Below are 24508 nucleotides of genomic sequence, written 5' to 3'. Positions count from 1 at the left end.
GATGGGGGACATTTTGGATGGCCACCTATTGTTCTATTTTAGATTCCTTACTTTCCCCGCCCAAGAACTTTCAATAAATACGGGCGTGGGGTGCTGGCCCCTTGCACGCACAGAAGGCTCAGTTTCCCTCTGGGAATGCTCCTCCTGAGAGCTCCCAATGCCCTGGCTGAGTTCGGGCTCCACGGGGAATGTGGCGGTACCCGGCAGCCAGCAGCGCCCCCGGCCCCCCACGTGGGTGGCAGGCAGGCAGGTGAGCTCCCGCTGGGTCGCCAGGGCTCCAGGGACAGGTGCCGCCGCAGTCCAAGCGCACAGCGAAGGGCAGGGAGCGGCGGTCCGCTTCCTTCCAGCGCGTGCGCAGGCACCTGGCCCAGCCGTCTCCCCGTCTCCTCTCCCACGACATCCTGAAATGGGTTGCCACGTCTGTTGTCAGCCTACTAAAAACCTTTCTAAATTGAGTTCCTGTTAGTATCTTTTTAACTGCTTGGACGTGTATCAAGTTATTATTTTGCTCCATAAAAATAAAAGGGAAAAGCAGTGTGTTCTCTCCCACATGCGAGTCTGGGCGCGCAGTCGCCTCCCTCGTCTAAGGTCTGCATCTGCAGGTGCCGAAACCTCAGGTTTTGCTGCGTGTGCTGGGGACCAGGACGGCAGAAGGCGAAGCCCCCGTGCGCTGGGGGGCCCCAGGTTGTGCCTCCCCCGCAGCTCACCGCTGCCTGCTGGGCTTCCAGGACAGCCCGTGCCTCCCACGCGTCCTAACCCCGGTCAGGCTGCGGCCTCCAGCCCGGAGAGCTCGGCCCGATCGTCTCATCACCCCGGGCCCCGGCGTCGGCTCCACCCAAACATCAGTCACGCAGATGGTACCAAACCTGGTGCCTGCTCATTACTGCCTGAGGGCAGCGGGCGTAGACGATGTGGTCACTGCTCCAAATGGGGCCAATCTGGTTGGCTTTAAAATTCACAAATATGAAACAGTACAGAAAGCAGTAAGACTCTGGGACTTCTAACTTCCTGGGAAAAAAAATCTTCCTGGTGGGTCATTTTTAACCAGCAGCCCAGATGATCCCTATTTACATTAAGGTCAGGGGACCTCTGGGGGCCTAGAGCTGTGAACATCCAGGCTGGCAGCACATTACTGTGACTTTCAGGGCATCCTGACATGGCTACAGCAGTGGTTCTCAAACTTCAGCAGGCATCAGAATCCCTTGGAGAGATTTTGAACAAATTCAGTAGGCCTGAATTTGTCGGGGCACAAGGATTTGCATTTCCACCAAGCTCCCAGTTGATGCTGCTGGTCTGTGGACTGCACTCTGAGTAGCCAGGATTGAGACAACACAGCCTGACCACACAAACTGGCTGGGCTCTCATGTGCTGCTGATGTGAGCTTGGGAACTCACTGAGTCTGCTCAGCTCAGGTCTTCATCTGTAAAGAGTGTGTGATTACTGCTCCTATGGCAGAATGCTCTGAGATTCAGCCAGTGGTTGGTTCCCAGATTTGCTAGAACATTAGAATCTCTTGGTTGGGGGTGGAGTTGGGGTTTAGGTAGGGGGAATCTTAACAAATTCCAAAGCCCAGGCCACACTCCATGTCAATTAAATCATAATTTCTAGGGTGGGACACAGGTGTCAGTAATTTCTTGAAGCTCCCAGGCAATTCCGAAGTGCAGATGAGTTTGGAAACCACTGGATTAAGTGACATAATGCAACAAAAACATGTGGCCATGTGCCTAGTTCATCGTAAGTGCTCAAAAACTCTTAAGTGATACTTTTGCGACCTGGCTGCTAGGTGGCTACAGGAGTTGGAGGGCACGGAGGGCCTGGAGAGGTGACACACGGTTTCTGGAGGAGAAAGAGGGAAAAGCTGGGCGTGGACAACTGTGCATGGTTTATGACGGTGGAGGGAAAACAAAGGGAAACACCCATGCTGCCTTTTCCCTCTTTCTTTCAACCTTATTCCAGGGAGACGTGAGAGAGAGGCTGGCATTTTTATTCTCCCATTAGTATGGTTTGATTAAACTGAGACAGAAATCAGGAAATAGTGTCAGTGTTTTGGGGGAGAAGATTCAAATCAAATACGGCTGTGAGGAATCTCAGAGGCAGTCACTTTCAAACACTCATGTTCAAGATGATTGCAACTCCCATAACCAGAGCCTTTCCTGCTCTGAATGCGACACAACAAATGGCCACATTCTCCCAGCTGTGGCCTCACTTGGCGGCACATAGAGGGCACGTGATTTCCCGGAGAGAAGAGAGTCAGCAAGGGCTTTTCCATTCCTTTTACTTCCCTGTGCTCTGACATGCAGAAGAGAAAGGCAGGCCCATGGAGAGCGAGCGGCTTGCTCTGGGTAGTAAATTAGATGGCAGCAAAGTGGAGGCTGGTACCAGGCTCAGACTCCAGCTGCAGGGCTCTCTGGGAGGGATTCAAGGTGCATTATGTTTTCTTCAGCCCTGCCTGGAGACTGGCTTCTGGAACAGATACCCAGGAGGAAGCCTTGAAACAACTTGAGCTGCCTTGCCTTTTGGGGGCAGAGAAGGAGATGGGGTCAAGTGTGGACAGGAAGCACAGAACACACACTCTGAGACCATCATTAACTTCTGTCCCTCACCTCACGCTGCTGCATTTCTGCTGGTGCCTCCCATGTCACCAGCTCTCCAGTCGGCAAGAAGGAGCCTGGGGCAGGACTGAAGTTCTGTCTGTGCACACTGTGCATGGGTACAAGGGCTAATTTCACTAAGAAATCCATAATTAAGAAGGATTAAGAGATTGGATGGTTATTTCTTAAGTTGGGGGCACCATAGTGTGATCTAATAAACATAACTTTAAACAAGTAGAAGGGAGGAAAAAGGAAAAGGCAGTTTTAGGTTTTGATTTGTCAAAAGTTTTCAACAGACTATTTTTTTATTTGAAAGAGACATCCAAAGAGAGAATGAACAAGTTGTGCTCGGGGCCCTGAGCACAGCTTTGATGCAGACACTGGGTAGTGAGAGAAAAACACTGCTGTGAAACAGTCACCACACAGCCCCAGCCATGAGCACTGCCAAGAGAACAGATTTATTGTATCCAAAAATTTTTTTTCAGAGGTCTTGCAGGAATAAAAATATTCACTCATTTAGATATCCTGAAAATGCAGATCGCTTTGGTCTCTGTGTGGTGGAGATGGACACACATTTGCTTTTTTCCATCTGACATGTGTTGTTGCAGCAGGTGACTGACACCCTCTGAGCCTCAGTGTTCTCATGCACAATATGGGATAATATTGATTTCTTAGGGAGGGTGTGAAGATTAAATAAGATTATGTACATGTATGTAACAGGCTTTGTGTAAGTACCTGGTTGATAACTGTAGGGAAAGTGAAGGTAAATGGTCAGGGCCCCTCAAATGTTCAGAATCTTGCAGAACATTTGATGTAAATATGCACGTGCACCCAGGTATTCCTGGGCTGTCTGACTTGCACCCAGGTGTTCCTGGGTTATTGGATTTAAGTATAAAGGATGAGTGGCTCTGATCCATAGTGCCCCTGACCCCCGGGGGGGGCCACAGGGAGGTCGCTACTGCTGCTGGAGGCTGTGCTTCCAGGGCCCCCAGGATGCTCTGGAGGCCACCACTGCTGCTGCTGCATCTGCCATAAGCTGCTGCTGCTACTGCTGAGGAAGCTGAGGACTGAGCTCACATTGGCAACCCTGCCAGTGGCTCCCAGGATCTTTCCCAATTACCTAGCCTGTGACCTGCATGTGAGGGGTCTGTGGCCCAGCAGGCATATGAGGGGTCTGGTGACCCAGCCTGGCACATGAAGGGTCTGGTGTAAGAAAATAATCTACGTGATTCATTTTCAGAAATTCAGGCCCAGCCCAAAAGTTGTCTGACTGGTCCAGCCTATTCCTGGGAGGTCGCTGAATAGATAAAGTTGTCCTTGAGATGGTGATGAGTTACCAGCCCTTTATTGTCCTCTTAATTCCCTAGTGTTTCTCCTTTCACAGGGTTTCAGTGGGACTTTTTCGTGGGCTTGTCCTGAGCCCTCAGACAAAGAAATTTCTTACAAGGGGATAATAAATCAGGGTAATCTTAGATGTCATCCAGGAAGATTGTGCACCCTGACCAATGAGGACGTGGGGGCAGGGACTTGTGCACTAGGGGATAAATTGCTTGCTACAGCCATTTTCTGTTCGCCTGCCCGTCAGACACCCGAACCTTGCAAGGCCATAACTAAAGTCTCACTTCGCTGTACCTTGTGTCTCCATGTCCATCCTCTGGCCTTGGATGGGTGAGCGTATTTCTCACACTGGTGACCCAGCCTGGTACGTGAGGGGTCTGTGATGCAGTCTGTACAATGGGTTTGAAGGGTCTGTGTGACCTAGCTTCACAGCTGGCATAGCCATCAGGATTCTGAGCAGGTAAAAAGAGTCCTTATTAGGTAACAAGTTTCCTAGTTTCTGCCTTCCATACCTGCTTCATTTGGCTGGTGGGCCTCCCTTGGGCACATTCTTGAAGAGTATTTAAATAATAGGCACTAAATCAAGAACTTCTGGAGATCTGGATAGTTTGAGTTTGGGAAAATACCTTGATAGTATATGTAAATCCCTCTCTCACGCCTTTAGGCTCCTACCTAAAGCCCACGCCCCCAACTCCCAAGGCTCTGGGTTTTCTGCTTTTCCAATTGCACTTATTAATTAATTTTATTACTTAATGGGCATACAGTGCTTATAGTAAGCACAGGTCTCATCTACGTCCACAACACGTGTTCTCATCGTCGGTAAAGAAACACACAGTTGACGCCTCTTGTGGAATTTTGACTGTCATCTTACAAACCACAGGAGAAAGTGTCTTGTTACTTTCCTCTCTTACCTCATCTGGATGAAAACTTGATCAGAAAGCAGCATCACTTGAACTGCAGCCAAATTTCAAGAGACAGTTATTCAGACTGCTTGTGTCCCACCTTATTCAAGAGGTTCGGCTTTGACTTTGAGCCTTTCCCAAAATGTTTAAGTCCTCCTGCCAAAGGAGGGAGGTTTTCCACCATCAAGGTCAATAAAGAGTGCATCACATACTCTAAAGATGATCTGAAATAAGAGTTTCAGAAATCATTTGAGCAATGACACACTACTAGAATACATATATATATGCTCCAAGGTACGTCAGAGAGGACATTTCTCAGAGTGCTACATGATATATCTGTTGAGAAAAAAGTCCATATTTTTTCTCAATGGCAGTCTTCAGATGAATCAGGGTCACAGTGTAGATCTATGACCTTGTACAAGTCACAGAACCATTCTGGCCCTCAGCTTCCTCATATGTCAAAGAGGATACTAGATCATATGGTTCTTAAAATTATTCCCGCTCCTAAAATAATCTGATTATATGCCCCCACACTAATTTTGAGGGGTACATGTGAGTAGTATTATCCCTATTTTACAAATGCATAAGGCGAAGCAGGGGGAAATTAAGACAGACAGAAGATTTAAGGGATCAGCACTGTGGCTGCATGTGGCAAAGCCTGGGTCCGAGCTCAGGGCTGTGGTGTCTGGGCATTCAGACAGCCCCAATAGCCCGAGACAAGCAGACCCTAGTCCAGGCATTGCTGGGGCTACAGAGAGGAACAAGATATGGTCCTAACACTCATAAGAGACAGATGCGTAAACAACAAACCTAGCTCAAGGCAGAATGACAGGAAAGCTTACTGGTTAAGAACATGTCCCCTGGAGCTACACTGTCCAGGTTCAAAGCCAGGTCCCACTTATCAGCTGTGCGACCTTGAACAAGTTACTTAACCTCTCTGTGGCTCCACTGTCCCATCTCTAAAATGGAACAACAAGAGAGTTGTTTTGAGGATTAACTAAATTCTTTTTTGGTAAAGCACCTAGAACATGCTTGGCACAAGTAAATGTTTGTTAAAATTTAAAAAATGAAAACTGCTATTGGAAGTCAGAAGAACGTTAATTCCAAAGGAAGGGATTCAAAGCTTTAAAGGAGACTACATTACAAAGGAGATCAGAAGAGTGAAGTGCTGTTTCCATGGGTAGATAAGGAAGGGAAGGACATTCTAGATTGAGAAAGTCGTCAGAGGGCATCTCTGGGAAGCCTGAGTGGTCCCAAGTCCTTGTTGGGTGGGGGCCTGGAAGGGCAGGATCCTCCAACAGCAGTGGGAAATGGTCCTGGTTTGTTAATCTCCAGCTGCTTCTGATGCTGTTCTGGCTGCACTTCTTTGGAGCTATGCTTCACAACAACAGGAAGGGTGCTGGGATGGAAAGTGTGCCTGCGACAGGAGGGGAGGACACAGGGATGGATTTCTGCAGAACCAGCATTTTTAAAGGGTACCTAGTCCCTCTGTGTGAGAGCACAGAACCACTGGGACGCCCCTGGGCTCTCTGCAGCTAAGCCAGCTGCCCTGCCAGGATGGGCTGCTCAGTGCAGAGTGAAAATGAGGGATGTGTGAGGGGGTTGGGCAGAAGAGGGCTGGGGGCCACTGAAGGGCAGGTTGAAGGGCCCATGGCCATGCGTCAGGCAAGTCCATCACCAGAGGCTTGCTTGGAGCTTTCCCATTGCCTGCAAAAGCCAGCAGTGTTAGGCCTGGGGTGATCACCACAGTGGCTATGCCTCAGGGTTCCTGGAGCAGACGACCTCAGGGACTGGGTCTCCTATGTCTCTCAAGTTGCCAGGATGTGACTTCTCTGGCTTAATCACAGACCTGGAAACATTCTTGAAACATACCACCCTCAACACACACACACTCTGAAATTGTTTTCTTCTAGGTAGGGAGATAGCATTTTACTTTTAAAGACCACTGATGAAGAAGGTTTTTGTAGCCTCTCTTAAAAATGAGCATTTAGTGATGGCCCAGTGTGCTGTGACGGAAAGAGACCTGGCCGGTGGGCAAGTGGGCTCAGGCTGATCTAGCTGTGTTACAAACTAGCTGTGTGACCTTGTGCAAGTCACCGAACCATTCTGCTCCTCAGTTTCCTCATTTGCAAAAGAAGATTCTAGACCATATGTTTATTACAAGTATTCCAAGTCTACAGTTGTCTGATTATGTAACTCTATAATGTGGTTCTTTGGAAGCCGTGGAAGTTAGGAGTGTGGGTTCTGGAGTTCAAACCTGGGTCTGACATTTACTAACTGTATGACCTTGGACCAGTTTCTTAACCTGTTTAAGCTTATTATCTGGGAAATGGGATAACAATGATGTGATGATATGAACACCCACCACATCAGCTGAAATGTCCACTAACCGCTGGTGGCAGTCCCCATTGGTGTGGCCTGACCTTTGCGTCAGCACCTCTGTTATCTGGAGGGGAAGAGCGCACAGTATAGAGCTGTATTTACAGGGCGTATTTATTATAACACCTGATGCTTTATGGTCTATACCAGGCTTAGGAAGACAACGAATTTTAATTTTAGAAACACTGAACTGGGCTACATTCCTCCGAGAGAGTCTGAGGTACACACTTGTGTTAGTCAATCCCTTTGGGGAGGTAAAGGGCCCTGGGGTTGAAGGAAGCAAGAAAGAGGCACTCATGGGAGGTGCTGTCAGCCTGGTCTCAAGACCTTCCCCTCTTCCACTGCCCTAGTCCCTAGCTCATCATGGGTGTTGCTAAACAAAGCAAAGGCATCAGAGTACAGTGACAGCAACACATGACCCACCTCATTCTCAATGAACGTCAGGTAAGTTTTCCTAAGTAAGTGAAGTGTGTGATTCAACCAGCTGAATGGATTAAAATTCACGCAAATTCACTGTTGGTTTTGGATTCTTTACCCTACAGCATATCATAGGAATCTACCTTTGGTGAGATAACAAAATGCACTATCTTACCCTAGAATAAAGAATTATCTATCTGGAATTTTAAGACATAAGGGTTCTGTTTCTGTTTTACAGTAGAGAAGCTAAAGAATGTAAATCCAAACAGTGTGGGGTTCTGAAATACCTATTTCCCCCTTACTTTCAACCCCCTGCTGCAGGCAGTAATCCCCACTGTACGTCACTGGTCTCCTGCAGCTTTCCTGTTTCAGACTGCGCTTCTCTATAGCAACTCCTAGCAAGTAATCCAGCGGAACCCCTGCTAGCTCACTTGTCCCTGTTTGCTATACTCACTCTTGCCTAATTTGACTAGTCCATGCCTGTAATCCAGCAGCGCCCCCACAATTTTCTAAAAATGGTATCCAAATACACATTCCTAGATACTGAGGTTTACAAACCTGTAATTCAGGCCAAAGAAAGCAATTTACACCCTATCTCCTTGTCAGGTGTGGAGGGGGTTCTTTGAGTGGATTCCCCCTTCTCATTGCTGGAAACCTGGTCCCAGAGAAATGAGGCAGAGGCTTAAGCCATAAGCCGTTGTCCTTCTCTGGTCTTAGATGTGTGGCAGATACTTTCAGAGAAAGAGTTCTGAGGCAGTGAATTCTGGTTGTCTGTAGACTACTGAATTAAATTCTTAGTAGAGAGACTGATGCCCTGCTACTTTGTTAATCTGAAAGAAGTTGCATAAAGACTGTACAGCCACCCACTGGATTACTTTGCCTTTTTGGTCCTATCCTCCTGGGAGGCCCCAACATCAGTTATATATTTACTTGGCCACATAACCTGAAGCCCTCAGGGAAAGGAAGAGCAAGGGCTCAGAAGATAAAGTTAGCAGAGTGGGAAAGGACAGAAGGGGAAAATAATTCAAGAAAACATCATTTACTGCTTTTCAGCAAATTGTTGAAGAATAGGATGAACCTGCAGTGTGCAAAGTTGGGGGAGACTAACTTTCAAGTGCTTGTGAGCAGAGCAGAGGAGGAGGGCTACTGCAGCTCTGAGACCATCCCATATTGCGTCTCATGGCCATGCCAAGAAGCTCCAGCTGTGCATTGCCTGAGCAGGTAGGACCATGGTTGGGGCTGTGCTATAAAAGCTCTTGGGCTGTGATGTATTTGTCCCAGGTGCACCTGTCCATCTGCTACACGTGCAAGCCCCTGCCCTCTCAAGTGCTTTATAGACACAAAGGCAGGTGACCGCCTATGTGCATCCCAAAGACTATGACAGACAAGGTTAGAGGTGACAGAGTGAGACAATGGAAGATCCACACCCAGGCAAGTAAAACGGCTAAGAGACAAGAAGCCCAGATGCAGGTGGAAGTGAGGATGTCCAGGACCGGCTGGTTGTAGCAAAGCAGCAAGAGTGTCTGCTGGAGGCAAGTGACAGGTCTTGACAATGGTGACCATAGAAGCAGGCGCCCAGCACAGGCATCTCCGTGGGCTCACTAGAGAATGTAAAAGAGCTGTTCTGCACACAGCTTGCGGTTACCTGGGGAGCTGAGAGCATGTTCAGAGCAACACTTGTATTCATGCCTGCAAATCTGCTTTGATCCTGTAATATCCTGCCACTGTGGCAATATGAGAGATGGCTGACACAAAAGTGTCAGATGACTCACAGCACGTAAAGAATCGTTTCCAAAACCTAATTTATAATTCAATATTTTGAGTAAAAACTACTTGCCTTTTTTAAAAAAGGGACATAATTGATTAGCCCAAATTACCAAGAACTTAATACAAAAGAGTTAATTAGGTAGGCTAAATGTAGACCTATTTCTGTCATATCAAATACAGCTGTAGTGAACGTCACGCACATCTGTAATGAATATATCATATGTACACGTATGACTTTAGATTCAAGTCTGTTCTCCCAATGCAGAAGAATCAAGGGAAGGAGAGCAGAAAACAGAAATTTTCCTCGTGAAATAAGTTATTTCGCACTAGCTTACATGTTCCTTTGTAATTATTCTTCCACTCTCCCCCCACCCATTCAGTTCACTGAATACTCTGTGTGTCCAGCCTTTTGGGATGCACAGATGAAATCACCAGGCCTTTGCTCACAGAAGCCTGTGGTCTAGCAGGGGAGGGCAACACGGTAGCTGAAGGGCTCGGCTTCCTTCTGTATACAGCTGTAGGTAATACCTCTGCGACAGGGTTGACTTGTCTTGAAGGAGCCTCTCTTCTATTCTCCGGCTTCCACCTAAAGCAGGTTGAGAAGTCAGCTGGCACCTGCATGTTAACTAGTTGCATGTACACCAGGCAGAAGCAGCAGCAAGAGAGGTGAACAGACTCCAGGGGTCAAGGTTTCTAACATTGGCAACAGCAGAGAGAGTAGCTGTGAGAAGAGGACATGAGATTGATCCCACCTTCCCCATGGGCAATTCATTAGTTTGCTGTGACAACTCATGCAGAATTCAGAAAAAGAGACAATGGTCTGCACTTAGAACAAACAGCAGTTTTCTGTTCCCAAAAGAGCAGAGAGCACTTCTGAAACTGATGTAAAGATGTGTGGGCAAAGGAGAGTGTGTGCATGCGTGAGTGTTATATGCATATATTTGGGAATAACCTGTTATCAGGTGCAGGGAATGTAGAAACTGTAAAAGAGATCTAGTCTGGGTACCCATGTAGGCAAATGTGAGGGAGGGGAATAGCTAGCCTTAAACAAAAATGTGTATATACGTGTGCGTGTGCGCACATGCATATGTAAATATATATGTATATTTTTTTGCAGGAATACTATCAGAATAAGCTGTACAGAAGTTGGGGTTAGCATTATAGATACGAAAACTTACATAAGAAGCCTCATTAAGTTATAAAATGTAGTACTGAGTATTTAATTTAAAATATGTAACAAGCCTTCAATGACACTGAAGGATAAAGTTATGTGGTTTTCCTCCCTGCTTCAGTCTGAGAGTATGTGTTTTCTTTTAGTCTCATATTTTTTACAAAACACTGCCCAAATTAGTAGTCAATGAAGTGTTTCATAGTTCAGGGAATTTGTTTTACAGTTGTATCTGTTTCTGCATTTCCTTTACACCGGTTTCCCTTTCAATGAAACGAATTTGCTGTACAAATTGGATTGATGGACATGAAATGACGGCTCCCTGTTGAGTACACGTTTTAGGTAAAATACCTATTTCTGTGCACAAGGGGATCTTCCAGACGCAAACGTCACACTTGCAGTTACACAGAACACATTGGTGTGTGCGCAGACATCTTTATTAAATGATTGTAAGAGTTCTCCAAAGGAGCCATGCTCTCTCCAAAGACCCCTTCCTACGGCAAGCAGGAACCAGATGTGGTACTGCTGATCACTGAGTAAAGAAACGTAAATGTGCTTGGAGGTAAGATTGATTTTTTGTGCTAGCTGATAAACCAGTGGATTGTGATAAGCAATTCTGAAAAGAATGTATTCTCTCAGAAGCAGAGTTTACCAGAGACTGATTAAGTTGTTTGCAAAAGCAGGTCTATAAATTGGAGACTGAACATCTTTTATGGTCTGCATAAATTAAACTACAGATTGATCACTGACAGAATTTGTCTCATCGGTACCTAGTCATACTGTGACATTCCACTCCAGATCTTCTACAAAATTCGTGTATAATAGTGTGGAAGAAGCAGGAGCGGATGGCTGTCTCCTAAGGAAATGACACTCCTCATGTCTGTGTACTGAATCATTCCCTTCTAAAAGCCCACACTTGCTATTCTCCTAATGCTGGCATTCAGAGTGGACACAGTAGGTGCCCTGGGTCTGGAAGCCCTGTGGGTTAATATGGTCCTGAACTGCAGATATGTTTGTTATACAAAGGGTCCTCTTAACCAAAATGTAATCAACAAGTAGAAAGAAACTCTTCTAAGGAATTGTAGATTTTGTTTGGCCAATTTCCCTTCATTTCACTATGTGGACATGAAAGCTGGAGGGAGGAGTTGATTGGTTTGCAGTTCACCTAGAAACACTCACCACACCCTATTCACGCTAGTCACCCTCTCCAGTTCCAGGAGAACTTTGGCTATTGGTTGTCACTGGATTCCAAGCCACCTGCGTCCTGCTGCCATAACTCGAGTCATGCTTGTATCTTCCCCCATAGTTAGCTTCTTCCTGAGAGAAGAGGAGGCAGCTCCTGCTCCAGCCTAATCCTCCCTATAAGAGGCATTTCCCCAGTTTCCTCCAGTCTCTCAGTCCCAGACATGTCTCCTTACTTCCCTGGGGAAACTGTTATTGGAAGAGGGGCCACCCCAAGTTTGCTGTTTATGTTTTGGTTAAATGCAATTTAACTGCATCTAGGCCTGTCTGCTCTGCAGGTCCAGAGGAAGAGATGTCATCCCCACTGGGCTGAACCGAAGACCTGTGCTCTGGGTGTCTTCCTGCCTGCCTCTGCGGCAAACACTCCATCAGCTGTCCACTCTCCATGGTTTACAATCTCTCCTGCTCTCCTGATTCTTTTCCTTAAGACATGAATATTTTCAAGGATCTTCCACCTTACAAATATCCTTTGATTATACATGCTCCTCTGTGTATAGCCCCATTCCTCTCTCTTCCTTTCACGCTGAGCTTCTGATCAGTTTAAACTGTTGGTACCTGCTCGTCTGCTGCTCCTGTCTGGGCTCCGCACGCTGGCCGCAGTGCTCCCGTAGTAGGGATCGCCGTCAACCTCCGGTCCTTTTATTCTTCCTTCTTGACAGGTCCTTGACTTTCTTTTGGAGAACTCCTTCTCCCTGTGGGGTGGCTTGTCAACTAGAGGCCCTGGACAGCAAGGGATGAGCCTGTGAACCAACCCTGGGTGGTCAGATGCTCCATCCTTGTTACTGGAATGCTGAGCATGGTTAGAAAAAGACCGGAGTCACCGTCTCAGCACCCACACCAAGACACACTGGCTGTGACAGCCAGGTCCTGGCCTCTGTGATCATGGTCTGCTTTCCCGTCTGCAGGCCTTCCTTCGCATCAACATGTGACCTCTTAGCATTCTGCTCCCTTTGGAATAAATTGGCCTGAGCTGATTTCCATTGCATACAAACAGAACTCTGATAGGTCACCCCTCCAAAGGCACTGAGGCAAAAGGTTACTAGTGACCTTTTCCTTGTTAAGTCCAATGGCCATTTTTCTGCTGAAGATGACCTCCTCTGTCTCTGCAGCATCTCTGAAACGTCGCTTTCTCCATGTCACTTCCTCCCTCTGACCCTGGGTGGCTCTCCACTGCTCACAAGTTGAAGCCCAGGTCCTGATGGCGCCTCTAGCTCTCCATGACACGGCCCCACACTCACACTGCACACGGTCGCCTCTGCCTGGCATGCCGTCCCCCTTCTCATCTGCTGACTAGTCCCTCTCGCTCTCCCACACTCAGCTCCAAACCCTACTTGCTCTGGGAGGCACTTGCTGACAACCCCCCCCAACCTCAGCTCCAAGTCTTGGGGAGGCACCTCTTTCATGAACTACCACAGCACTTCGTGAAGTGGTTATCGTAGAACTTGATCACTTTGTCTGAGTCTCCACCCCTGTGGGCAGGGACATGCTAAATTTTTCTTTGTAGCCCCAGCCTCTGTGACTAGCACATTGACTGGTGTACCATATACCTGTTAACTGAAGGAGTCCCTCCCCTCCTGTCTGTGACTTCCCTCTGTCACTTCCCCCTTTCTTTTCTTGTACCTTCAATCTTGATTCTAGTTATGTCTTTTCTTCAGACACCCAGTTATGCTACATCTACTCAGTCACTAACACACACCCCACCCATTAAACTCACTGTCTTGACCCTGCTTCCGCTGCTAGGGGCTGCTCCATCTCTCTCCTTTGATTTGCTTCTCCATGAACGAGCTAAAGTTGCATCTGCCATACACGTGGCCACTAGTCCAGCGCTGTCGGGTGCTGGTTCTATTACACTATGGAATCCTGGTACATGCCAAAGGCCTCTTAGATGTTAATGGGGCAGCTCTGCAGGACCATGCAGAGAGCACGGGCTTTGAAACTGGGCAGACCAAGACTTAAACTCTAGCTCTGTGCCCTCGACCAAATAATTTAACCTCACTGAGCCTTAGTTTCTTAAGTTTTGAAAACAGGAATCTTTATGTGTACTCCCGGGGTAGCCGTGAAGAGAGAATCCGGCTTGTGAAAACATTTAGCAAGCACGCCTGCTCGGTACAGTTTCATCATCATTTCTTCTCCTTATTTCCATTTACCCGGCCTCTCTGGAGCTTGTGACATGCTGCTCACTCTGTCCTTATTGTTGAAACGCGGTCCTCTCAACTCTCATGGTTTGGGGCATCTCGGTTCTCAGCCTGCTCCTCCTGCTTTTCTTCTTCAGCTTCCATTCAAGCTCCTCGGCCCCGCCCTGCCCCCAGACAGAGCACTTCTCCAGTGCTCTCTCTCAAGTCCTTCCCTTTTCTCTCTCTATCCATTTTCTCCCAAAGATGTCACTTTGCATTATATCTATTTTGTCTGCCTTACATTCTTTCTCTCCCTTCAATCGTGTCTTGTCTTTTCATCTGGATACCTCCAATCTAGCCCTAAGCCCAGCACATAGCAGGTGCTTGTGAATGAAGGGGGATCTCAAATTTTATAGTTTGTTTCTGTCTTCAGCTCACATGTCTCTCCTGAGCATTCTAGAAAGCCTGATCTTGTTCATGCAGCTTCTCAAACTCAGCACGTCCAGAATGAATCACGTTGCCTTTTCCTTAAACCTACTCTTCTTTTTGGGAGGTCAGGGGGAAAGGGATACTCATTCTTGGTCACTAGCCTTTGCATCAGCCCAAGTCACAATGGTAGAAACCCTGGTTCCTGTTCAAGTTCTTCCTTTTCCTTCTCAGCACCTCCCTATCCACAATGCGTGTCTCCGACACATCCCAGGACCACTGCCCAGACTCAGCCCGCGTCACCTCTCACCTAGGGTCTTGTGCTCACCTCCTACTTTGTCTCTGTGCTCTGTTGAAGCTGTTTTCAACCTTCCTTTCATGGTCATCAGAATCGTTTTCAACAACACTACTTAGAACACAGGATTCGCCACGTCAATGCCTTCATTAAAGCAGACAAACAAGCATGAGCGCTGTGCACTACCACTTTGACCTCCTTCCTGGAAAGGCATTTCAGACCCTCCTCGTCAAGCCCAGAACTGGCCTCCCAGCACAGGGCTCTGCCCTCGCCAGCTCCGACAGCTGCACAGGCCCGAGCCCTTCCTCCATCTTGCCACTGACTCCCTGTCTGTGTTTTTCCTTCCAGGTGATGCTAAAGTGATCATTGTCTCATTCTTGCCATTTAAAATCCTCTCTCTGAATGAGGTCCAGCTCCTCACCACGTTCTCCAGGAAGCCCAGGATGCACTTAGTCCACATCTCTCTCTTCCTCTGCGCTGCCACATTCTGACTTGCATGTGGCAACACTTAACTGTTTACATATAGTTCTCTATGACCACATTCAATGTTCCTTGAGGACAAGTGAATTATAAATATCTTTGGATTTCTTCATGCCATGGATACAGTACATACATTAAATGCTGGACTAAATTGTGCTGGGAGGGGATTAGCAAGCTGACATTTGGGTTAATTTGTGAACAAGACAAATTGGGCTCTTTGGTTGATGTCCTAACTTTTACAAAGGGGAACTGAGATCTTCGGGCACAGAAAATCTCAAGGTTTGGTGAGGAAACTAGGGAATCCCTCTTCCTGGAGGAGCTGACTGGTTCAGAGGAGTCTGGAGAAGGTCTCTCTCCTGCTGCTCATACCAGCTACTGTCTCCTTTCTTTGGTGACATGCTGGGGGAGGTGACATGAGGCATGGCAGTGCCTGGATTGGAATCATTCCAGGCTACGCTGCCAAATTCCTCTTTGAATCCCAGTTTTGTGTAAAAGTTATGGTAATTCTGGTTCAGGAAGTGCTGAAATTTCCAGCAGAAACAGGTAATTCATGACCCTCGGAACTGAGGAAAAGGTGCAAACTCCACCATCTCTGACCACAAAGAGGCGTCCCTGCTGCCAAATGTAGGGGAGGTGTCCTTGTCCCACTGCGTCTGCTGGATCTCCCTGGAAGGACCCACGGCTTGGTGGCTGTACACAGGAATGGCTGAGAAGGTCAGCTTGCGGAAGTGAAAAAAAGCACAACAGATGCTCAGCTTATTTTCTAATCCTCATGATAATCCCGTGAAATAGGAAAGTGTGTGTTAGTGCACCATTCCTTGTCCTTCCCAGATGAGGAATCTGGGGTTCAGAGAAGTCATGCTGGGTCCTGGAAGAGCCAAGCCTGAACCAAGAGTTTCTGATTTTCTGAATTACTATAAACTAGTAAGGGCAGAGTCAACTAAAACTCATACTAAAGGACAGAGTACAGTGAGTGACATGAAAAGGGAATGTCAATGAGGGACATGAAACAGCCAACTGAAGACTCAAGAAAGGTTTCTTAGAAGGGGTGGGATTTTAAGTTAGGACTAAAGAAGGGCCATATGGAAGCAGGCGGGGGTGCTCTGTCTCTGCAAGGAGACAAAAGCCACTACTCACGTGTGGCTATTTAAATTTAAATGAACACAAATTAGATACACCAGAGAGGTCAATGTCTCAGTCACCCTGGCCACATTTAAAGTACTCAACAGCCCCCTCGGCTGGCTGGGGCTCCGCAGGGACAGTGCAGACTCAGGGCACCTCCATCATGGCAGAAGGTTCTCTTGGAGGGCTCTGCTGTGCCCAGCAGACGGCACCAAGGGCACAAGGAACACAGTGCAGGGCATGTTGGGCAAATACAAATATGTTGTGGGTCTGGCATTTTCAATACTTGCAAGAGAGTGGCAGAAATAAACTTGGGTGTGGTAGACTGAAGGGCACAGTCTAGCAGGATGCTGAGCAGCTAGGTGGCCTGCCAAGAGCTAGTTTTTATAAAAATTAATGCAGCAGTGATGTACAGAATGAACAAAAAACAGCCTGAAGCCGAGTGACCAGCGTGGACATACAGGAGGAGGGAGGGAGGGCTTGAATCAGCGTCATTAATATGGTAGTTGAAATGGCAATGGTTTACTGAAATGGAGAAGTGTTTGTTGAATGAGCATAATTTAATCAAAGACTAAGACTATAATTACACAGTCACAAAATATCGATGTTAAATATCCAGTTCATTAAAAATGATTTTGAGAGGTAATAGTAAGAGTTCAACACGGAAACTTTCAGCAATGTCTATAAAAACAATTTACCTCTTCCCTTTCATATATGAGTTTGATGTCTTGGACCAACTCAAAAAATTTTTTAGTAAAAAGCATTACTATTGTTCTGTACTGTTAGTCATTGCCTAAGTTATTCTAGTGATTAAGCAATATTTCCACATTTTATAAAGGGGCAACCTTGCCTCTGGCTTCTTCCATTGATCTCAGATCTATTGGCTATTGTGAAAAAGCACGTGTTCCTTGTGATATGTGACAGGGGCACTCAGAGTCTTAATATACCTTCTCTGTGTGTGAACTAGAAAGTTAATTCTGACATCTAGTGTTCATCTTAAACTTCTTTCGTTACTCTTTTAATGAAGAATATCCTGAAAGGAATTTTCGGTCAGCCTCTCTGGGTGGACGATATTCTCTAAAGCATCTGTTTAGGTGGTCCCCTCGTACCTCTGCTGTGATAGAGATTCCAGCTCTGGTCCCTACTTCTCTTATCTCCAAACATGTTATCAAATCCAAACTATTCACAGCAACTCAACAATAATTTTCCTAAATGACTGTGAGACCTCATTGAATTTTTAATAAACAGTCACATTCTAATGAGGTCTTCATAAAACTGACTAAATATGTTTAGAAATCATTAGCTTAAATTACCGGTGCAAAAGTCTCCTTTGGGAGTCCTGCAGATTCGGTTATGAGACTTCTGGCAGATGGATTAGTTCAACACCACAACAGAGTTTTTGAATCTCCACACAAAGTGTGTAAATGGGAATGCCTGAGAAGCAGGCGACTGAATAAAAAACGAAATGTCCCTCAGGTGGGTTCATTAAAGATGGAAAACAATCACAACACATTTCAGTGCCATTTCAATGCCAGGTGTGCAGCCTTCGGCAGGTGCCAGGGAAACCAACAAGGGCCCCTTCCCAGAATACGCGGGCTGAAAGGGGATGCACGGTGGTGACAAGGAAATCTTAGATAATGACAGGTCCTGGCAGATGTACCGGGGACCCTGCTGGAGGGGGGTACCGTGTCTGTGCCTTCTGCACAGGTGTTAAGACAGAAAAGGCCTCCCAGTGGCTCCAACACTGGCAATTAAAGCCACCTAATGCAGAGTGCTTCAGGGCAAAGATGAGGGAGGGGAGCAGGTCCCCAGCTCTGGTTTAATGAATCACAGCAAGTCTGTGTAAACAAACACGCATACTCCTGGCTCATGCTTAATTCATGAAGGACACTCCATGTGCGGTGTCCATGTTAAGTAGGTAGCTGTTGCCCTTAAAAACCGTGTCATTTTGATTTCTTGTGTGGTTTGTTATTGTTTTTAAGCATGGAAAATGGGGAAGTCGTTTCCAAACAAATGTGTAGGATTAATAATGGGAAATGGTCTGGAACAAGGTGAGCGCCTTTTCCTGGGGGATATGATCTCTTTTCAAACTCCCAAATCATGCCAGACATTTCAAGGACAGATGACATTAATTTCATTACTAATTGAAGACAGACCGATCCAAGGGACTGATGGCAGCGAGGGGGGGCTTCTTCAGAGCTTACCCACGTCCCCACAATCCCGGTAAAGATATGGAAGGATTTTCTTTTTTTAAAAAAATAAACTCATTAGGCCTAAAATTGAGTTACTTTAAGCCTATGGACTTAGATTTACGGGTAAACCAGAAACCGAGTTACCACCTCCCCCATGCAGCTGCATCATGCTGGCTGGAATTTCTATGGTGATTTGTAATAAGGAATAGTCACCACTCTGTACAGGACGGGTCCAGGTGCCTCATGTAAGGAACAGTGACCACCAATGCATGACCTTTCTTTTCTTCTTAAGCCAGGTCACTCAGAGTGAAACCTGGTTTTCTGCAAAACGTGCTATGTCCAAGAGACAGCAGGCTTTGTGTATTATTATATTTTTACTGTAGTAACTTTACAGCACAATCTTCTTCTGACCTTTCAACCAAAGACTATGCTGTCCTTATCTTTCCTTAAAGTTAAGACATTTATCTTATGAAAATAGCTTAACCTCTTAAGCCACTGAGTCTGGGTATAGCATACTTTGGAATTTCAATTAAGCAAAAACTATATGTGTGCCTTTATTTTTTAAAAAATCTGGTAGTACTTGTTACTTTAACAATTATCTACTTTTCAAAATAATTTACCTTAGGATTCTCTTGTAAGAGAGCTCTGATGCAAATACTTAAAATCTGAGGTGGGAGTAACTTTGTGGGAATGTGGTTACCGTGAAAGTAAAGCACCGTGAGAGCGGTGGGTCTCGGGTACCTCTTTCTCTCCATCACATGCAGGTAGTCAACAGGTATTTGTGAAATGAAAATGAAGGATTCAGAACTGAGTATACATATCAGGGGAAGCAACACAGTACATGAAAACAGAAAACACAGTTAGTGTGGCTACCATCTGCTACTTGACACTACTCTCATGCACTCACTTTGTTCGTTCGGCATTTTCCGAGCGCCAGACACCGTGCTAGGATGGAGAGGCCAAGGAGTAAGATTGTTTCTTCCCTTAAAAGAGCTTGCTTTCTCATGGAGTTGACCTTTTTTTTTAAAAAAAAGAGTCATTGTTGCTTTCATTGCAAAAGAAAGTAGATTTGGTGCAGGGCGGGAAAGATAATTATATAGACCACTGCAGGTCTTAGATTTGTTGGTGGAAATGTAAAGATTATACTAACACCTACATTTATTGAGTCCTCAGAATGGGCAGAAATTTCTCTGACCATCTGAAATGTAGAAACTCATTTAATCTTTTAAGAATCCCATGAAGCAGGTTGTTATGGACTGAATATTTATGTACCCGCCAAATTCATGTGTTGAAGCCTTAAGCCCAAGTACAGCTGAATCTGGAGATGAGGCCTCTAAGGAAGTAAGATCAAATGAGGTCATAAGGGTGGGGCCCTTATCCAACTGGATTAGTGTCCTTATAAAAAGAGATGTCAGAGAGCTCGTTCCCTCTTGTCCACATGTGGTCACAGAGAGAAGATGGCTGTGTGAAAGGCAGGAAGAGAGCCCTCACCAGCAACTGAATCCTGCTGGACCTTGGTCTGGACTTTCCAGCCTCTGGCACTGTAAGAAAATAAATGTCTGTTGTGTAAGCCTCCCAGCCTGTGGTATTTTGTTGTGGCATTCTGAGCTGGCAGATACACAGGTACCGTTACAACCCACCTCCCACAGAAAGGTCAGTGGTAGGAGAGGCTCAGCAACCTCTTCTCGGCGGGTCATGTGGCGAGCACCTGCCACGCAGGTCCTGAGCCAGCTCACCTGTGCTCCTGCACTGGCTCCCGGCAGAAAGGTAATTCAAGAAAGAAAAGGTTTTCATACTTTTAGTACATGAAAGATCGTGCTGCAAGTTCTTATGCTTTACATCCCATAGTATCTCCACTCTTGTCTTGTTACAGTACTTATCATATCCTTTATCATACAGAAAACGTTACCTTTTAATATAGTCAAATTTTCCCATCCTTTTCTCAACATGTTGGGCTTTTGGTGTCTTTGAAATGTTCTTAACAAAACAAAGGTCTTAAATATTTTCTCCTATATTTTATTCTAAAAGTTTTAAAGCTTCATTTGTCATATTTAGGTCTTTAGCTGGTATTCATTTTGGGGTGTTTTATGAAGGAGGGACTTTTGCTGTGGCCCACGTGGATACCTGATGTCCCAGCTTGCTTCCGAGAAGCCCTTGCTTTGCCCACCAAGTGCACATCTTTCCACGGATGCCTAAATTCAACATCTGGGCTCTCTGTTTTAACCTGTTGGCCTGTTTATCTCTTCTTATTACTCTGTGGCACTTATAATTTTCCTTTGTCCTGCAGTCCTTGTCTGGTGTTGATATCGAGGTTATAATAGCTTCTTAAAATGGGAGAGTAGTCTTTCTTTTTCTAATCTCTTAGAATAATTTTAATATGATTTATAAAATTTATATTTTTATATTTGTATATGTATTACATGTATTTATAAAATGTATAAGATTTGAATTATCCATTCCTTTAATATTTAGTTCCTATAAATACATTTGGATCTGGTGCTTTTCCATAGGTCATTAAATAATTACTGTCTAGTTAGAAGAATTTCTGTTTCTTTGAGTCAGTTTTGGAAAAATGACATTTTTTCTAGGAAATTACCTAATTTATTGAATGTATTATTATTCATAGTACTCTATTGTGATATAAAACTCTATCCTATTCCTAATATTGGTTAGATATGGTTTTCTTCCTTTTTTTTTTTTAATCTATTGCCTGAGGTTTGCCTATTTCATTAGCTTTTTCACCAAACCAGCTTTTTACTTTGTTGATCTTTTATTATCATTTCTTTGCTTTTTATTTAATAAATTTATGCTCTTTTGTTTATTGCTTTTTGTCTTATTTCTTTGGTTTTACTCTGTTCATCTATCTTCCTGAATTAGATGCTTAATCTTTCTTCTTTTCTAATAACAACATTTAAGAACATATATTTCCTTTTAGGTGCATTTTATTTGCATCCTATATGTTTAATATATGATATTTTGTGACTCACAGCTTTCAGTATTTTCTGGTTTATATTAGATGTTTTACTTTGACCCATGAATTAGCGGGAGTGTTTTTTCACCCTGATCCAGGTGAGCATGGCATAGCTTCCTCGTCATTTCCCTGGGCTGCTTGGTGGTCATCTTCCCTCTTTCCCTTCCCTTCCCCTTCCCCAGTTGCCCTTTCTCTGAATGTTTACTCTGTGTGGGTTTTGGTTTTATGTGAGTCTCAGTTCAAATTCTTAGCATTGCACAGGTCTAAGACATTATTTCCTGCCCTCCATGGGCTTTAAAACCCAATATCCAACATCACGAAGATGGAAGCTACCTACCCTCTCACCAAGACGGATACAGACCGCTCTGCTCAGCCTCCTCCTAAGGGTGGCTGAAAGGTCCTCCCCTCTCTCTCACATCTCTAGTCCTCACTTTATTTCCGGTCTCTGGTAGTTTACTTTCTTGAGAGCTAAACTAAACATTTTTAATATATATACTTATATATACATGTGATATATATAAACATATTAAAATACACATTTATATTTTATCTAGAATTTCTCGATGTTTGTAGGAGGGTTTTCAGGTTATTTAGTCTGCCACTTTTGCTACAATTATAATAAATATCTCCCACTTACTGAATATTCTCATTACAAGAGAATTGTAATATCTCTCTTCTTCCCGGGTTGTGCCTCCTGATACCTTATGAGAATCTTAAGCGACAACCCCTTTATGGTTTCTGCCTCAGTATTTCAATTCTAGGCTAACCTCTAGGCTCTCTTTGCTGAGGGTAAATCTTATGAAGCCAACTTCTCTAAGACATAATGGGTTCTTCTCTGGAGTTCAGCATAATCTTGGTATTGACTCTACTATAAATAAGGCTATTGCACCTTGTGTATTTTCTCATTTTTAAATTTCACTTTGGAAATAATCCTATAGCATATGACTACCAAGATTATAACTAGTTAATAGTTCCTTGGTTAAATAAAAAAAGTGCTCATAAACTCTTACTACAGAGAATGTAATATAAGACCTTTGGGGCAGATTATGATGTCCATTTTACAGAATACTTAACTGAGGCACAGGAAATTCAAATATAAGCAAGAGAAGATTCTGGAATTCTAATCTAAGGATTGAAGATTGAATCCAGTGCTGCACACTGTGTTTAGAGCCCATTTCCCCGAATTAGGGAAAGTAGTTATGTCTAATGCAGCATCTGTTGAGTTTTGACACCCAACAACAAGCATTCATGTATTTTTGTGTGCTCAATATAGCCAGATAACAACTGATTTTAAATCTTAAGTGCCTTTCCTGTCTGTTGCTATTGCAACAAATGAAAGCAATTCAGGCTATGTTTACTGATAATTTATAATCAAGAGCAGTAAGCAATAAGAGGAGCTGCAGTAGTTAATGTCTTCTGGAGTACACATACTACGTGAAAAGCTTGGCTTGTGCCCTACTCTCTACTACAAACTCAGCACGGAACAAAAATGGCCATTTGCAGTGGACGGCCGACTTACCCTTCCCACTTCCACCAGGTTGGTCACCATAATTATGCTTGCGGTGTTTTCATGCCACACCATCCTCCAGAAGTCATAGATGGTCTCTTGCATTGGCCCTGCAGCAAAACATAAAAGAGTCTTTTTTTTTTTTCTTTGTAAGTTTCAACTGGAAAATTTCTGGGGCTTGCAAATGAATCTATTAAGACCCACGTGTAGTTCCCTCACTTTTATAGATGGACATAGCTCTCTAGTGTCAATGCAGAAAGGTACCCTTTCTAAAACTGCGCCTACAGAAATAGCAAATCTCTCATTCATGGTTGAATTTTCTTGTGTCATCAAACATATCTGCATCTGAGCTCTTTTTACCTCTCTTAAACTACCACTGTGAGAGAAAGTTATTTCTCCATCATTCAGCTATTTATCTCCATAATACTCAAGAGTGAAATTTTAAAAAATGGATCACATTACTCTTTCTGCTAACAATTGGCAGATATTCCAGGGAAGTGGTATATAGAATGAAATGAGCCTCTATAGGAAAAATGGCCTTTTCTTGTCTCTAATATTTCTCTTATTCTGCACTATCTGTCAAATTAATCCAGTTTTTTTCCACCTGACTTTCTCAAGTGAGAGAGAAGAGTTTTAAGCAGTTGCACTTCCTCTCGCTGAATGTAAAGATTCCTGGCAGAACATGAACAGGCATCTCCTCCTTAGCTCTTGGGATCTGAGTATAAAAAAGGTCTTTCCTATGGCTTGAGTGGAAAAAAAGAGGGGAAATATGTATTACAAAATGCCAGTGGTACAGATACCATCAGGTATAGAAAGTTAGAATTTAAAATTTCTTTTAATCCAGATTAAAAAAAAAAATCCAAACTCTACTTGTTGCCCATGCATACTTGAGGGTAAATATGTTAACAGTGTAAACCTTTATAAGACCAGTTGAAATTCAAGCAAATGAGGAAAATACAACTTCAAGGGCTTGGAGAGTCATATGATACACATGGAATCATACAAATGTTCAGCCACATGCAGGACCAGAACCCAACTGTACTGATGTATCTTGACATTACAGATGACTGGATTTGGAGCTGAAATACTTGAATTTGAGATAGGATGCCGCCTTTTAATTGGCTGTGTGACTTGGGGCAAGTTACTTAGCCACTGTGAACTTCAGCGTCTTCTTTACCTATATGCTGATGACAGTAGCACCTTTCAAGGTTATGTTGAGGATTCTTAGAATTAATGTACACTCAAGCATTTTATGAACAGCAAATCAACAGAAGGAAAACAAGGTGCATTTAGAGGTACTTATAAGTGGTCCTCCCTGGCTGAGGCCTGGCCACGAGGCCCTTCACTGCCCAGTCTTCCTGACCGATCACAGCTGCTTCTTGTGTAACTCTCCTCCCTTCTCCCCGTTGGGAGCTTCCTCCCCGCCCTCCTCCACACAAACTTTTTTTCTTTTTTTCTTTTTTAATTGACACATAATAATTGTACATATTAATGGGGTATAGTGTGATATTTCGATTCATGTATACAATGTGTAATGATCAAATCTGGGTAATTAGCATACTCATCATCTCGAACGTATCATTTCTTTGGGAACTTT

The 24508-nt window shown here is 44.6% G+C and overlaps 1 protein-coding gene across 4 annotated transcripts in view; it reads right to left on the bottom strand.

Moving 5' to 3' along the window:
- Window positions 1–24508, bottom strand: part of PTPRM (protein tyrosine phosphatase receptor type M) — a 784215-nt gene that overhangs the window by 36719 nt on the left and 722988 nt on the right. For 2 of the 4 annotated variants that reach the window (XM_063077465.1, XM_063077466.1), the window contains exons 21-22: window positions 22924–23021; window positions 19341–19448 (exon numbers count right to left, since the gene is read on the bottom strand). In XM_063077465.1, the coding sequence (XP_062933535.1) occupies window positions 19341–19448; window positions 22924–23021 (206 nt within the window). The remainder of the gene's footprint in view (window positions 1–19340; window positions 19449–22923; window positions 23022–24508) is intronic. The other 2 variants (XM_063077467.1, XM_063077468.1) reach the window with 1 other exon arrangement.

This window comes from Cynocephalus volans, chromosome 13 (assembly GCF_027409185.1).
Source record: "Cynocephalus volans isolate mCynVol1 chromosome 13, mCynVol1.pri, whole genome shotgun sequence".
Taxonomy (NCBI): domain Eukaryota; kingdom Metazoa; phylum Chordata; class Mammalia; order Dermoptera; family Cynocephalidae; genus Cynocephalus; species Cynocephalus volans.
This window is presented reverse-complemented; position numbering and strand designations above follow the sequence as displayed.